Genomic DNA, 14,025 nt, shown 5'->3' on the forward strand with positions numbered 1-14,025 from the left:
CAGAACTTAAGACCATCTGTATTCAACACCTACTCGTCCTATAAACTATAAAACTATAGACAGATGGTGAACTAAGACCTCCAAGGCAGAATTTGAATCCAGGCATCAGATATAACACTGCTCCATCCATTATTGTTAATGTTCAGAACAGCAACCTACAGAAATAACAAATAAGATGGGAGTTATCTATATTTATTATGTAAAAACTCCGGCTACCACAATGCTTATTCTAATAGATTAACCATTCCTTTAACCTTCCCATTAATTGGAGGTTATTATTTTTGTTAGTGTTTTCCCTTCACTATGACCAAATGTCTAACAAGAAATGACCCAGTATCACTATGGCTAGAAATGACAGCAGCCAGCTCAATCCTCATCCCTCTAAGGAACAGGAAGCAGTAAAAGACTGAAGGATGAAGTGGGGCTGAGCTAAAACCCTCAAGGCCCGCCCCTCCATAGCTCACTTTCTTCAGGTAGGCCCTACCTCTTAAAGGTTCCAAAACAGAGCATGCTAGCTGGGTACCAAGTCCTTCAACATAAGATCCTGTGGAATACATTTCACATTCAAACTGTAGCAGGAAAAATTCTGTTGCAGAGTTCTTCTGCATTTTATTCTGTCATAATCTGCCATCTGGTAAATGGTTTCTTGCATGAGACTTATGAAATTTGATGTGACTCATATATATTATTTAAGACCAAATACATCTTGATCTATAAAAATTGGCTTGGGATAAAAGTCTCTTTTTCAACATATTATATCAATATAGTAACAACATCACACAGCTCAAAGGATGCTCAAAGGCCAAGAGAAAGAAAAGATATGTTCTTGCCCACCCAGTCTCTCACTGACTGTATTCATAAACAGATCATTATGTCCATTTTCTTTTACTGTCAAATGGGGAATGACACTTTTTTCAAAATGGCTTTCTCCCCTGTAATATTTCAGGATGATTTTTATCTCTGGATGTTGGCTCACAGATGGAAGAGGAACTATATAATTCCCAAGTTACTTTGTACAATGCTATGGTTTATACAAACCAGTGAGGAAGGGCTGGCTGGGTAAACAAGTGGGAGCCATACTTCTGAGTACCATATTAACCTAAAACAAGAAGTCATTAAAAATCAGTGGTTAAAGTGTGTCTTGAAAATTCTGACAAAGCTAATAAGCTTTAGAAAGTCTATGAGATACTGCCACATTGCCTCAATACCCATCAGAATACATTTTTTTTCTGAGTTACTCTTTAGCATTCCTCACCAATGTCATGCCTGGCCCAACATGAGTTGTTGAAATGTGTTAATGTTTAGTGTAGAGCTGGAGGATTGGGAAGAGGGATATTTAGTTTAGATTAATCATGGTTACAGAGCTTTAGACCATCTGAATTCAACACCTACTCGTCCTAATAATTATCCACAAATCACTTTAGTATCTGGACCTTATTTCCCCCCAAAGCTTTCAGAGCTGGGCTTGGAGTTCACAGCTTCATGTATGTTAGACAAGCATTATATATTACTGAGATGTATCTTCAGCTCTTTATTACTCTTCTTTAAGAATTTTGAGTACATGGTGTCATATGACTATAATCCTATCTCAGGAAGCAGAGGCAGGAGGATCACTGTACATTCTAGGCCAACCACCAGTGCACAGTAAAACCCCATCTAAAACAGAAAAAAATAAAAGGAAAAGAAAAGTAAAAAAAAGAAAACTCTTGTACTTTACAGAGCTGTCCAGAGGATTAAAAGAGATTATTAAGGTGTAGTATCTAGTATAATCATTACCAAAGACTCAGGGGCCTATTAATATTAACCAGTTTAAATATTAAGGAGGTGCAACATGAGCTCAGGTTTCTTTTGTTGTTTTGTTTTTTCTTCTCTTTGGGAATTGAACCCAGCATCTTATACATGCTGAGCTAGCATGCTACCAATGGGCTATAACCTCTATTGAACTTTACATCCAGGCTTTTTAAAAACAATTGTGGTATAAATTTGATTTGCTTACCTTTTTATTCCTGTACTGTGGTTTGAACCTGAGACTTCACTCAGGCCAAGCAAACTCTCTACCACTGAGTCACACCTCAGACTTCCCAGCATTTCTAGTAGTTTTTCTTCCCCTAACTAACAGCATAATATCCCAAAGGTAAGCCATATAGTCCTGGTGCTTGATTTCATAATCTGATATCTTTCTGACCTACTTTCATACTCCCAAATAGAGCCTATTGGATTAGAAAAGTCATTTTACTCTTGCATGAAATCAATTATACTTTTGTTTGAAATGCATTATACTTTAGAGTAGTGTGAGAAGACTGCTCATTAACCATAACAGAATTGAAAGCCAAGTTTGAAGGTCAAAAAGAAACAGCAGAGCTGTGTCTTTGCACACAAAATCTGTCTAAAGACTTTCTTGAAAGATTGTGAAATTGAGGGATGTGCCCTGAGGCAACAGGACTCATGTCACCCATCTGGAACATTAAGACACTGACTTACTCCTGAGAACAGCTGTTGTTCATGCAAATATTTTGTCCATTTGCTCTTTTATGGATAATTGCATGGAGTAACAAAAAACACCTACTTGACTTACAGCTTGGCAGCAACAGAAGCTTATGTTTCTAGAGACAAAATAAGAAGCAGCTTTCCTGGACCATCTCTATGTCAAAGTAAAATAAAGCATGTTTAGATCCTGTGCCTCCCAGTAACATGTCCATGAAGTAATGCTGTTAAAGTCAAGGTGTCCCAGAATACAGAAAGGGAAAGGGAGAGAAAAGCATGCATTTCAGAAATATATCTTCCTAGAGAAGAAAAGGCAAATATTTTTCTTCCTTCTTTGTCCTCCTGGCTTAAAAAAGTAAGGAAACTATAACTCAGTAATAAAGCATTTGCCTATTATATGGGCAAGTCTGGGTTCAGTGCCCAGTATGATAAAAGAAGAACAAATAACTTACTGAATTCTAATCTTTCTGATAGTCCTCAAAGGGAAAAGACTAAATATATGGATTTGAGAGTGGGGTTCTAGCTCGTGCTGTGTCTTGGTTATAATACTAAAGCTTAATCTTTTTAGGGGAGCTTACACCTTGACAAAACTAAACCATTAAGAATATATCTTCATTTTTTTTTCTTCCTGTTTAGCCAAATGAGAAATCATTCTACTCTCCCCTATATAACAATATTATGCAATTGGCAAGCATATAGAACACAGCAACCATGCAGAAGAACTAGTCTTCATTCCAGACAACATCCAAATGCAAATGCTATACTTAATGAGATCAGAAGTTATGTCAGCATTAAAGAGGAAGATTTGTGGAAGTTTTCATAGACAATGTAGTATTTAGCTTTGAAAGACAAGGACAAATATGGTGCAAAGAAATGAAGGATAGGAAAAGATACAGCAACCTCTGAAATCTGCATCTACAAAGAAGAGCAAGAGGAGGAAATGGGAGGAAGGTAGACCAGTAGGATATGCCAGGCATTCAAATACAGTCTGAAATAACCAATGAAAAATAAAACTTAAAAGGTAAGTTAGGACCTACCTGGGCTGCTTATTGAATCCCTGTTTCAAAAACCTTAGGCCTGGGTAAGTGTAGATTATTTGCCTAGCATGTGGGTTCCATCTCCAAATAGAAAAAGAAGTTAACCAATAAAATTATGAATGACCAATTTTTACTGAAACCTAGGTATTTTTGCATCCTTATTTTCATTTCTCAGTATCTGTACTGAGGCATACCCATAACCTTTAACTCAATCAGTCACAACAGATATCATGAGAAACAGCCAACTTTAAGAATATTACAATCTAGACAAAAAAGAACATCTTTTGAGAGGAAAACAACTGATAAAAAGGGTAAAAACATAGATGAAAATTAAACATATTGGGGAGAGAGGCAAAGTGCAATGACTCTAGCTGGGTCCATAAGGATGAATTTTGAAGCAAATGATATAGTTTGATGGGTATTCCTGCTAATTAAGAATACAGACCTCTTAATAAATGTCATTGAGACCAGGTTGTCCTCTAAGTTATCACCAATGCACATTCTTCTTTTGGTGTGCAGTGTTTACACCATAACATAGATAACTTAAGGTTGTTTGGGTACTTACTATGCAGATATTAGACAAGGGAACCCAAACTTTGCCTAGTGAGCCCTCTTGCAGCCAATGAAGCACATCCACAGAGTATCCTTACTTGCATCATCTACAAGGAACTTTGTTTTCTCATGGAAACCATAGCTGAATTCTTTCATCTCATGCAGCCTTTGAGATTAAAAAAAAAAAAAAAAATGCCTTAGCTCTATGTGTGTTGGGAAAAGGCAAGAGAACCATTCACAGATAGCCCTATGTGAGGAGTACGACTTCCAGAACATTTTTGTCAATGAGAAATTATTTGAAAGAATAGTTCCTAAGTCAACCTTGAGTTTGAATCACACACCCCTACCTAGCCCATGGACCTTCGACAAGTCATGAACCATCACTAGGCCTGTCTTTTTATCTATAATAAGGATATTTCAGCATGTATGGAATAAAAGGTACATGTGTCTGGTACATGGAAGACACTCAGTGGTTCTGTTTGTTTCTCTCCTTCCCTGCCCCCTCTGCTAAAAGTTCAGAGTCATTTACTCCAGCCATCAGTTAATTTAGTATTTAATAGATAAATATTTAATGAGCATTTACTGTGAGTCAACCCCTTGTCAAATGGTGCTAATATGACTACAACCAAGATAAAATGTATGAGTTCATTTCTTTGTTGCCAGGGTTAGCAATATTGAATTGCCACAGCTCTGTAGCATTTAGAGTAGTGATTGCTTTTCTAGGCACCACTTTGAATAGTGAGCTCATTTCAAGAAAGCCAAGTCAGACTTATAATTGCCTAAAAATTTAAAGTCTATACTCACCAGTGACTTACAGCTCACAGTTGATATTCAGTACTTGGGACCTAAATAGGTCAGAGTTTTGTTTTACTTACTATGGTAGCAAATCATACTTAGAAAAATGGACAATTGTTGCTCTTCCAGAGGTCCCCTGTTCAGTTCTCAGCACCTAAATGGCAGTCCATAACTGTCAGTAACTGCAGTTCCAGGGGATCTGACATTCTTCTGGCCTCTGTAGGTACCAAGCATGCACATGGTACACATACACCCATGTTGTCAAGCACTCATATAAATAGAATAAATATATATTTTAAAAGAAGAGCACTTTTAATCCAAGCATCTAAGAACCAGAGGCAGAAAAAGGACCAAGGAAGGGAGGCAAAGGGAGAGGGAGAGGGAGAGAGAAAACATTCATCAAATAAAATATACAGAGCTGGGAGGATAGCCAGTTAGGTGCTTGTAAAGCATGAGAAACTGAGTTCAGAATCCAGAAGCCACATACAAATACCAGGCATGGTAGCATATACTTGTAATCCCAGCACTGGGAAGAACACTGGAAAGGTGGAGAAGGAAGATCTCTGGAGCTTATCACCAGCCATTCTAACCTAACTAGTGAACTTTAGGACACAAGAGACACCATCTCAAAGGGTGTGAAGAATGTTACTAAGGATAACTCCTCCATGTGCACAATACACACACACACATGTGAACACACACATATGAATACACACACAAGAAGAATGAAAATCAGTAGCAAAACACCAAAGATCTCAGTCCAAAACAATGCACAAGGGCTATTCATAGCTATTTCAAAAAAAAACATAGAAATGGTGAAAAGGTGCATGAAAAAAAAGTTCAAATCACTAATCCCCAGAGAAAACCAAATCAAAAGTACAATAAAAAAAAAAAAGTACTGTTCCACATCTGTCAGAATGGCTAGTACATGAAGAGAAGAAAGGATATTGAGTAACAGAAACATTTTTAGTGATATATACTATACATTGTGCAATCATTATAAAAAACAAGTGGAGATTATCAAAAATCAAAAGTAGAATTTCCATGTAATTAGCAGCCCCACTGCTAGAAATATGGCCAGGAAACTAAAATTACTATGTCAAGATTTCTATGCTTCCATGTTTATTATGACACTATTCTCTAAAGCCAAGACATGAAATCAATATAAGAATCTAAGACATTGCTGGGCAGTGGTGGCACACGCCTTGGAGGAAGCACTTGGGAGGCAGAGGCAGGCGGATTTCTGAGTTTGAGGCCAGCCTGATCTACCGAGTGAGTTCCAGGACAGCCACAGCTACACAGAGAAACCCTGTCTCGAAACAAACAAACAAACAAACAAATGAATCTAAGACATTATAAACAAGTAAAAGTAAACAAAAAGCTCAGTGGTATGTATAGACACACATGCAGAATGCACATACATACACATGTATACATACATACATACATACATACATACATACATACAGTGGAATACTCTATGGCCTTTAAAAAGAAGAAAATTCTGTTCCTTGTAGCAATATAGATGTCACCCAAAGGAACATTGTACTAAGGGAAACAAACTAGACTCAGGAAACCAAATGCCACACACTCTTGATAGTTGCCAAGGATTAGGCATAGAGGAAATGGGAAGACTGGCCAGAGTTCCCATTAGGCTCTGGAGACCTGATGGACAGCAAGATGATTATAGTTAGGAATAGTGTTTCATATATTTGAAATTTGCTAAGGGAGCAAATCTTAAGTTCTCTCAACACAGAAACTCAGATAAAGGCTGACTTCCTTCTTACCTAGATGGTGCTAGAAAGTCAGTAATACACTCATCCCTCGTAGGGAAGTCTGAGTGAAATGCTTTATTAAACTCATTCAGCTCTCTCTATATATGTCCTTGAAGACTGCTTTGCCCTCCAGATCATGATTCATCTTGTTCTTTTTTTTTTTTTTTTTTCAATTTCAGAAATTACCATGGTTGACACAGAGATGCCATTCTGGCCCACCAACTTCGGAATCAGCTCCGTGGACCTCTCTGTGATGGAAGACCACTCCCATTCCTTTGACATCAAGCCCTTTACCACGGTTGATTTCTCCAGCATTTCTGCTCCACACTATGAAGACATCCCGTTCACAAGAGCTGACCCAATGGTTGCTGATTACAAATATGACCTGAAGCTCCAAGAATACCAAAGTATGTTCACTTTTCAAACTACTAGGACAGTCTCTGAATCACCTTGAATAAATGCTCATGAGATTAGCACTCTGAAGAGAAGGCATCTTTACTCAGTTGTTTATCTACTATGTTTGAAGTTCTAGATGTCTGTGATAGGCCAAAAAGAAGACAGCACAACAATGTTCCTATCCTCCCCAGCATTTCTTCTTCTCCCTCCAATGTTCCCAAACTTCCTACCCCACCCCCTTCTCCTTTCTTTCCTCTCTTGTTTCCATCTTTGGAACATTTTCTAGGATGATTACATTTCCAGTTTTATCTTAGGCTGACAGTCCATCATGTAAACTTTGAATTCTCCCAGCCCCTTATTAGTAAGTCACAGTCACAGGTCAGCTTATATGACTCATCATCGCTAAGTTACTATTACAGTTAGGTTTTCTTTCTAATCTGTAATTTGTAAAATTTACCTCGAACCCTAGTTTGGGGCATAAACTTACATTTTAACATTGTGGCTGATTGACAGATCATCATGACATTAAGTAAATCAACAACAAACATCAGCCTCAAGAGAAACCAGAACTGAATTTTTGAAGATAAAGAGTCATTTCTGTGGTGCTGTTTCCTTGATTTTTATCTTGTGGGCTGATGTGCTGGTTTTCCAGAGTCACCCCTGTGTCACTGGCAACCATTACTTGATAATAAGTAAGAACTTCCTGTAATTTCTAGTTGTTTTCTTTAGATAGAAAGTATACGTGGTTGTATTTATCTGTGTGGTTCTGGGTTAGAGCCTAATATGGAAATTCAATAGGTCTGAGCCACCGGCAAACTCAGTACTTGCTTCACATAGGTTGGTCCTGCTCTCTATCAAAGATCACTTTACAAACCACTTCTTGACTCAACCCTGTTGATAACCTGGCACCTCAGGCTGGGCTCAACATGGCATTTTCTTGCCCCTGTTCCTTCTGTATTTCTTTTGCAAGAAAAGTTTAAAACTATTTCTAAAATGCACCATTTCAATAAAACCCATACTAGCAGAATGAATGCCAGATGCAGCCCACTCCCTTGCCAAATAAGTCACACTTTTTCAAGCCACGTGCAATGTCTGTGGGAGCAGCAGGAGGGGGCACACTTAATTCCCTTGCTTTTAATTCCCTTCCTGCTTTATTTGTGCAGGTGAGGCTCTGGGGTGTTGTGACTTGCCTGAGATGATAAAGTCTTATTTTTTCCTATCTGAGCACCAATGTTTCTTCATGTTTCCCAGCACCTCTCCTGAGACAGTAAAGTTAAGGCATGAAAATTTGAAGGCCACCATGGAAAGCCACAGTGCCTCTTTAAGATTGTTTGTCATGAGATAACCATCTTCTCAAATTTTCCCATGCACAGGTGCAATCAAAGTAGAACCTGCATCTCCACCTTATTATTCTGAAAAGACCCAGCTCTACAACAGGCCTCATGAAGAGCCTGCCAGCTCCCTCATGGCCATTGAGTGCAGAGTCTGTGGGGACAAAGCATCGGGCTTCCACTATGGAGTGCATGCTTGTGAAGGATGCAAGGTAACAATAAATTTCAAAAAAATCATTCTAGAATTTTCTGCAATTTTGTCTATTCCATTTCCCATTACAAACTCACCCTAAGAAATTTAGATAAAGTTGTGGGGGGGTGGTTTTGGCAGAACTCATTCTTCAAGTAATAGAACATTTGAAAATCTAAGAAAAGCTAATAAAAACAGCATTACTCTGCCCACTTCCCCTTCTCTAAAATGAGTCTTGGAGGCATCTCAGTGGATCTTGCAGTTTTTTTTTTTAAAGGACTTATCCAAGGTATCACAGAAAGACAGTGAATGGTGAGCCAGTACTAGGATCTAAATTTCTGATTTCTTTAGTGTGTTTTTCATCGTGCTATATAATCTCTTAGACAAGATTGATAGATTGTATATGTATATCACTTGACCCATAGACTAATGCTGTAATATTAAGCATATTTCTACATTAGAGCTTTAGAAATTGTGAATCAAAGGCATGGGGTCACTTGGGTAGGGGCTTTATGTATTCCCAGGACTGCAAAAGAAAAAACAAAATTAGGGGTTAGTGAGGCTTATCCCTACTAAGCCCTAAGCTAGTGCTGTTCCCTTAGTCCAGCAGCAAACTAAGCCTTGTGTAATGGACGGGCAAAAAGCAACAACTGATCTCTTCCTTTGTGCGAAGAATATTTTAGAAAGTTAGGAATATGCTGCCCCGTTTATAAGAAAAAATACATTAATATATTCATGTATTTATATACAGTTTTAAAATAACTTTAACATACTCATGGATAAAATAGCATCTAACTTATCATGTACTGGAAGCCATGGAATGCATTGCTTATCAGTATTTACCTTATAAATACTGGAAGGTGTGGTGGTGTATACCTTTAATATTAGCACTCAGGAGCAGTTACAGAAGCAACTCTATAAGTTCAAAGTCAGCCTAGTCTCCATAGTGAGTTCAGGCCAGCCCTATCTTAAAATAAAACATAAATAAATGAAGTAAATACTGCTTCACTTGAGCTTTTTCTGGAGAATAAAGATGAAACACACCAGGTAGGTGTGAGATAGGACTTCTGGGCTTTAGATGGATGACAGACCAATAAAGAAAAACTAATTTTTATGAAATTTGTAACCCTCAGCAGATAGTGTGTGTGTGTGTGTGTGTGTGTGTGTGTGTGTGTGTGTGTGTTACCATTATTTAACCACATTCTACAAACATTTTCTCATCTATAAAGCAATGAAATTTAGTTGGATCTGTAAGGTTCTTTTAGTCCAAAAGTAATCTAATATGGTAAAAAGATACAAGCCAGAGTTGCCTCTACCATTTTCTCAAGCACAGCCTGCCAGTCACATAAATACTTCAGCCCTCAGTCACCTTATGTAGAAAACAATTTGATTAGGTTGGCAGCCAAAGTCTTATACATCTCTAAGGTTTGAATTTCAAAACGAGTTCTTGAAACACTCCTGGCAAGAGATACTTTCATTTAAAACACCAAAGCCCATTCATGAGCCTGGCATGATGGCACATGCCTATAATCCCCACTCACAGGAGGTGGAGGCAGGCAGATGGCAGAGACCTTGTTTCAAAAAAGCAAAAACAATTAAAAGAAATCAGTCTGTGATTAAAATATCTGTGATTCAATCATTAGGCACAACTAATAATCTAAGATCCCTGTAAGGAAGAACATATTGTATTTAATGAGTAAGATTTACCCAATTTTTTGTTGAGTTGCTAAATTCTGAGCCATATTTTCTGAGAAGCCCATTCAGTTTGGGTCATGCTGGCCATATACATAATGAGTGTGAGCTGTATGATCATTCAGACTTTGAAGTAATTTATTTCCTGTATGTTGGTGGAGTGTTGAGAAAATTAGAACTTGCAAGCAAATTCTGAGACTCAAAATTTGATTCCCACTTATGGATGTCCACTTCATGTCATGGAGCCTGAAGAAACACAACTTAAGCACCAACTGCTGCCTCATTCCCAATACACCAGGCCAGTAGCTGTCAGTCACAAAGATGTCCTCTTAGCTTATCACCACTACCCATGAGAACTAGAGAACTAAGAAGAATGAAATTAGCAAGTGTTTTTTGTCTTTCCTGTACAGAGCTTAAAATGTACCTTGGCAATTTAATGTTTGCCATTTCCATAGAGTATGGGATAGTCCTATAATTAAACTGCAGTTGACCATTAAGCTTGTGGACTCATTTGTAGATCAAAAGGAATATCGCATCAGATAGCTGTTATGGTCTACAGCCATATCACCCTGAACACACCTGATCTCATCTGATCTCAGAAGCTAAGCAGGGTTGGGCTTGGTTAGTACTTGGATGGGAGACCACCTGGGAATACTGGGTACTGTAGGCTTTAAAAAAAAGGGGGGGGGGGGACAGCTGTTATGAGATTTTCTTAAACACAGGATGCCCGTGGAGGCAGCTCACATTTGTGATTTCTGTCAAAAGGCAAACAGAAAGGAGTAAACTTATTGGAGTTGATTAGGGTGAAGTAGTGACAGGTTCTGGGTGTGTTGCTACTGCAGACTTACACAAAATAAAGCATCTTGTTTCTGAGAGCTTATACGTGACTTAGAGCTCAAAAAAAAACTATTTTGCTTGCTGCTTGCAAATATGCTTTTTGTTTTTGTTTTCTTGAGTCACCACTGTTTTAGGCCCTTCCGTAGTGAAATGAAATGCCTAAAGCTTCATACTTATAAAGAGATTTATTTGGCTCATGGTTCTGGCCCCAGGTTGAGAGTGAGCAATGAGCAACTGGTAACTGCTTTCTTGATGGAGAATTTTAGTGTAAGACTACGAATGGTGAGAGATGAGAAGCAGGTGTGTGTGTGTGTGTGTGTGTGTGTGTGTGTGTGTGTGTGTGTGTGTGTTGGTCTCTCTTCCTCTTACTAAGTAACCAGAATTCAATCACAGGGACTCCACCCTAATGACCTTATCTAATCTTAATCACTGTCCAAAGGCCCCACCTCTAGCCTCCAACAGTCTGATTAAGTTTCCACCCTCTTCCACTTCACATAAAGATTAAAACTTAACACTTGAACCCTTGAGAGACACACTCAAAACAGAGCAATCGTATTTTGTAATCTTTTCTGAAAGATCAGTTGGAACTAAGATTTACCTAAAGCTCTGAGTAAATACAATCTGCACTACAATTCAATGCATCCTACTTCTACTTCTGTGTTGAGCCCTATGCTATGTCTTGGGTAAATGGTTCAGATACATTTCTGCCTGCCTAGGGTAGCTCAGTAAATCAACTCCTATGGGCTGAACTACTTCATGAGAAGGCTGCATGTAATCCCAACACAGAACTTTCAATCTCATGGTAAAATCAGTACCATGCTAAGGACTCAGCTTGTTGTACATGAAATTTTGTTAAAAATAAAAGAACCATGGAGCTGGAGAAATGACACAGTAGCTAAGAGATCTGGTTGTTCTTCCTGAGGGCTCAGGCTCAATTCCTAGCACCCACAGGGTAGCTCCTAGCCTTTTAGAACTACAGTCCCAGGGATCTGACGCCCTCTTCTGGACTCTGTGAGCACTGCATCATGGGGTGCAAGAGCATACATGCAGGCAAAATACCCACACACATAAAATAAAAATAAAGGGGAAAAAGAAAATACTTGGGCCATCATGATAGTTCAGCAGGTAAAAGTGCTTACTGGGCAAACCTGATCACCTGAGGTACATACCCAGAACATACTTAAAAATGGAAAGAGAAAGTCAGGTCCACAGACTTGTTGTCTGACATCCGCACACAGACCATGGCACACAGGTTTTCACCCACCACATAACAACAATAACAACAATAATAATATTTAAATAAAAGAATTGAAGAGAAACTTGGAAAACATTTTTTAAAGTACATAAACAAAAGTAAGAATCCTTTTCTTAAAGGCAAATAGAAAGACATTGGAGTTACTGTATATACTTCTGAAACAGTTACCTACAAACTTCATTACACTCTCACTATGAAATAATCCAAAGAGTTAACTGTTAAAACAATAAGCAAAATTAAAACGCAGATGGAAAATACATATTGTTTTATAGATCCTAAAATAATACAGTACTGGTAGAGTGTTTCGTTATTAGTGATATGGAGAAGCTTTTAAAAAGCCAACTTCATTCTTCAAGTCAGTAAATAAATTTACAGAAAAAGACCCAGTGATATTCTTATGTCTTACTCTTGAAAGAGTTAAATAACATGAAAAAAAATGCTTATCATAAAATTGGAGGGGAATAACAGTAAAAGCATGTTCTTAGGTATATATTCTATACACATTCAGATTAAGAATTTGTATAGAGTTGGGCATAATAATATACACCATTAGTCCCAGCACTCAGGAGGCAGAGGCAGGCACATCTATGTGAGTTCAAGCCCAGCTAGCACTATACAGCAAGACCTTGTCTCAAAAAAAATTTTTTTTTGTATCTGTATTAAATACATAAATAATAGGATGATTACTCTTTAGAATTGAAGGATGCCAAATCTTCCCAAGATGATTTACTTTGGGCATATATCATAGGAATTAAGCTAATTTTTTTATTATTATGGCAATCAAACTTTCTCACCAGCATGGAGTAGGCTTTGCATTAACTCACTGCTAATCACCAGCATTGGCACAGCCCAGTCCTTGGGATCATTTGAGAGGTAAGGGGTTTCAATTACATCAGGCTCTACATGGGACCTAGTTTTTGGGATACTGCTGATCTCACAAGGAGTAACAGAATTTCCAAAACATTAAAGACAAAACAAAGAATCCCTGGCAGGACTTTCCTGGGGAGATACCCACAGAGCTGAGAAGGTGCTGTGCTGCCATGCTTGCAGCCATCAGGAGAAGAGCTGAATTGGGCTTTTATATGGAGTCAGGATTCTCAAAGGTATTAGGAATGTCATAGTCAGCCATGTCTGGACTTCCAGAACAAGCATCTTCAATTTCTCTTTGAAGGAAAGAATTCTCTACTTAGACTTTGTAGGTTCCTCAGTTTATGGTCAAAATATAACTTTAAAATAAAACATCAGAAGCCACATGATAAAATAATAACTCTGAATAACATCTATCAGGAAAAAACAAAAGGTATTGATATCCTCTACCCATTCCCCAAAAGCAGGTATTGGGATGGCCTGATACAGGGCATATAGAGCAGATCTGTAAGACTTGTTTTAAAAGGAGGGGTGGGATCAAAGCAAGGAACCAGCCACACAGACCCCTCAAGAATGCACAGGCTTGCCAGGCAGTGGTGGTGCACGTCTTTAATCCCAGCACTTGGGAGGCAGAGGCAGGCAGATTTCTAAGTTTGAGGCCAGCCTGGTCTAGAGAGTGAGTTCTAAGACAGCCAAGGCTATACAGAGAAACCCTGTCTCTAAAAACAAGAAGAAGAAGAGGAAGAAGAAGAAGAAGAAGAAGAAGAAGAAGAAGAAGAAGAAGAAGAAGAAGAAGAAGAAGAAGAAGAAGAAG

General features: G+C 38.3%; 1 protein-coding gene and 1 non-coding gene across 8 annotated transcripts in view; both read left to right on the plus strand.

The window, feature by feature from the left end:
- Nucleotides 1–14,025, plus strand: part of Pparg (peroxisome proliferator activated receptor gamma) — a 129,410-nt gene that overhangs the window by 71,206 nt on the left and 44,179 nt on the right. For all 7 annotated transcript variants that reach the window (XM_034512398.2, XM_076940302.1, XM_034512397.2 and 4 more), the window contains 2 exons: nt 6,823–7,050; nt 8,413–8,582. In XM_034512398.2, the coding sequence (XP_034368289.1) occupies nt 6,831–7,050; nt 8,413–8,582 (390 nt within the window). In that variant the 5' untranslated portion in view covers nt 6,823–6,830. The remainder of the gene's footprint in view (nt 1–6,822; nt 7,051–8,412; nt 8,583–14,025) is intronic.
- LOC117715836 (5S ribosomal RNA) lies at nt 10,804–10,922 on the plus strand. The gene has a single exon (XR_004607640.1). It is a non-coding gene; the product is annotated as a 5S ribosomal RNA (ribosomal RNA).

This window comes from Arvicanthis niloticus, chromosome 9 (assembly GCF_011762505.2).
Source record: "Arvicanthis niloticus isolate mArvNil1 chromosome 9, mArvNil1.pat.X, whole genome shotgun sequence".
Taxonomy (NCBI): domain Eukaryota; kingdom Metazoa; phylum Chordata; class Mammalia; order Rodentia; family Muridae; genus Arvicanthis; species Arvicanthis niloticus.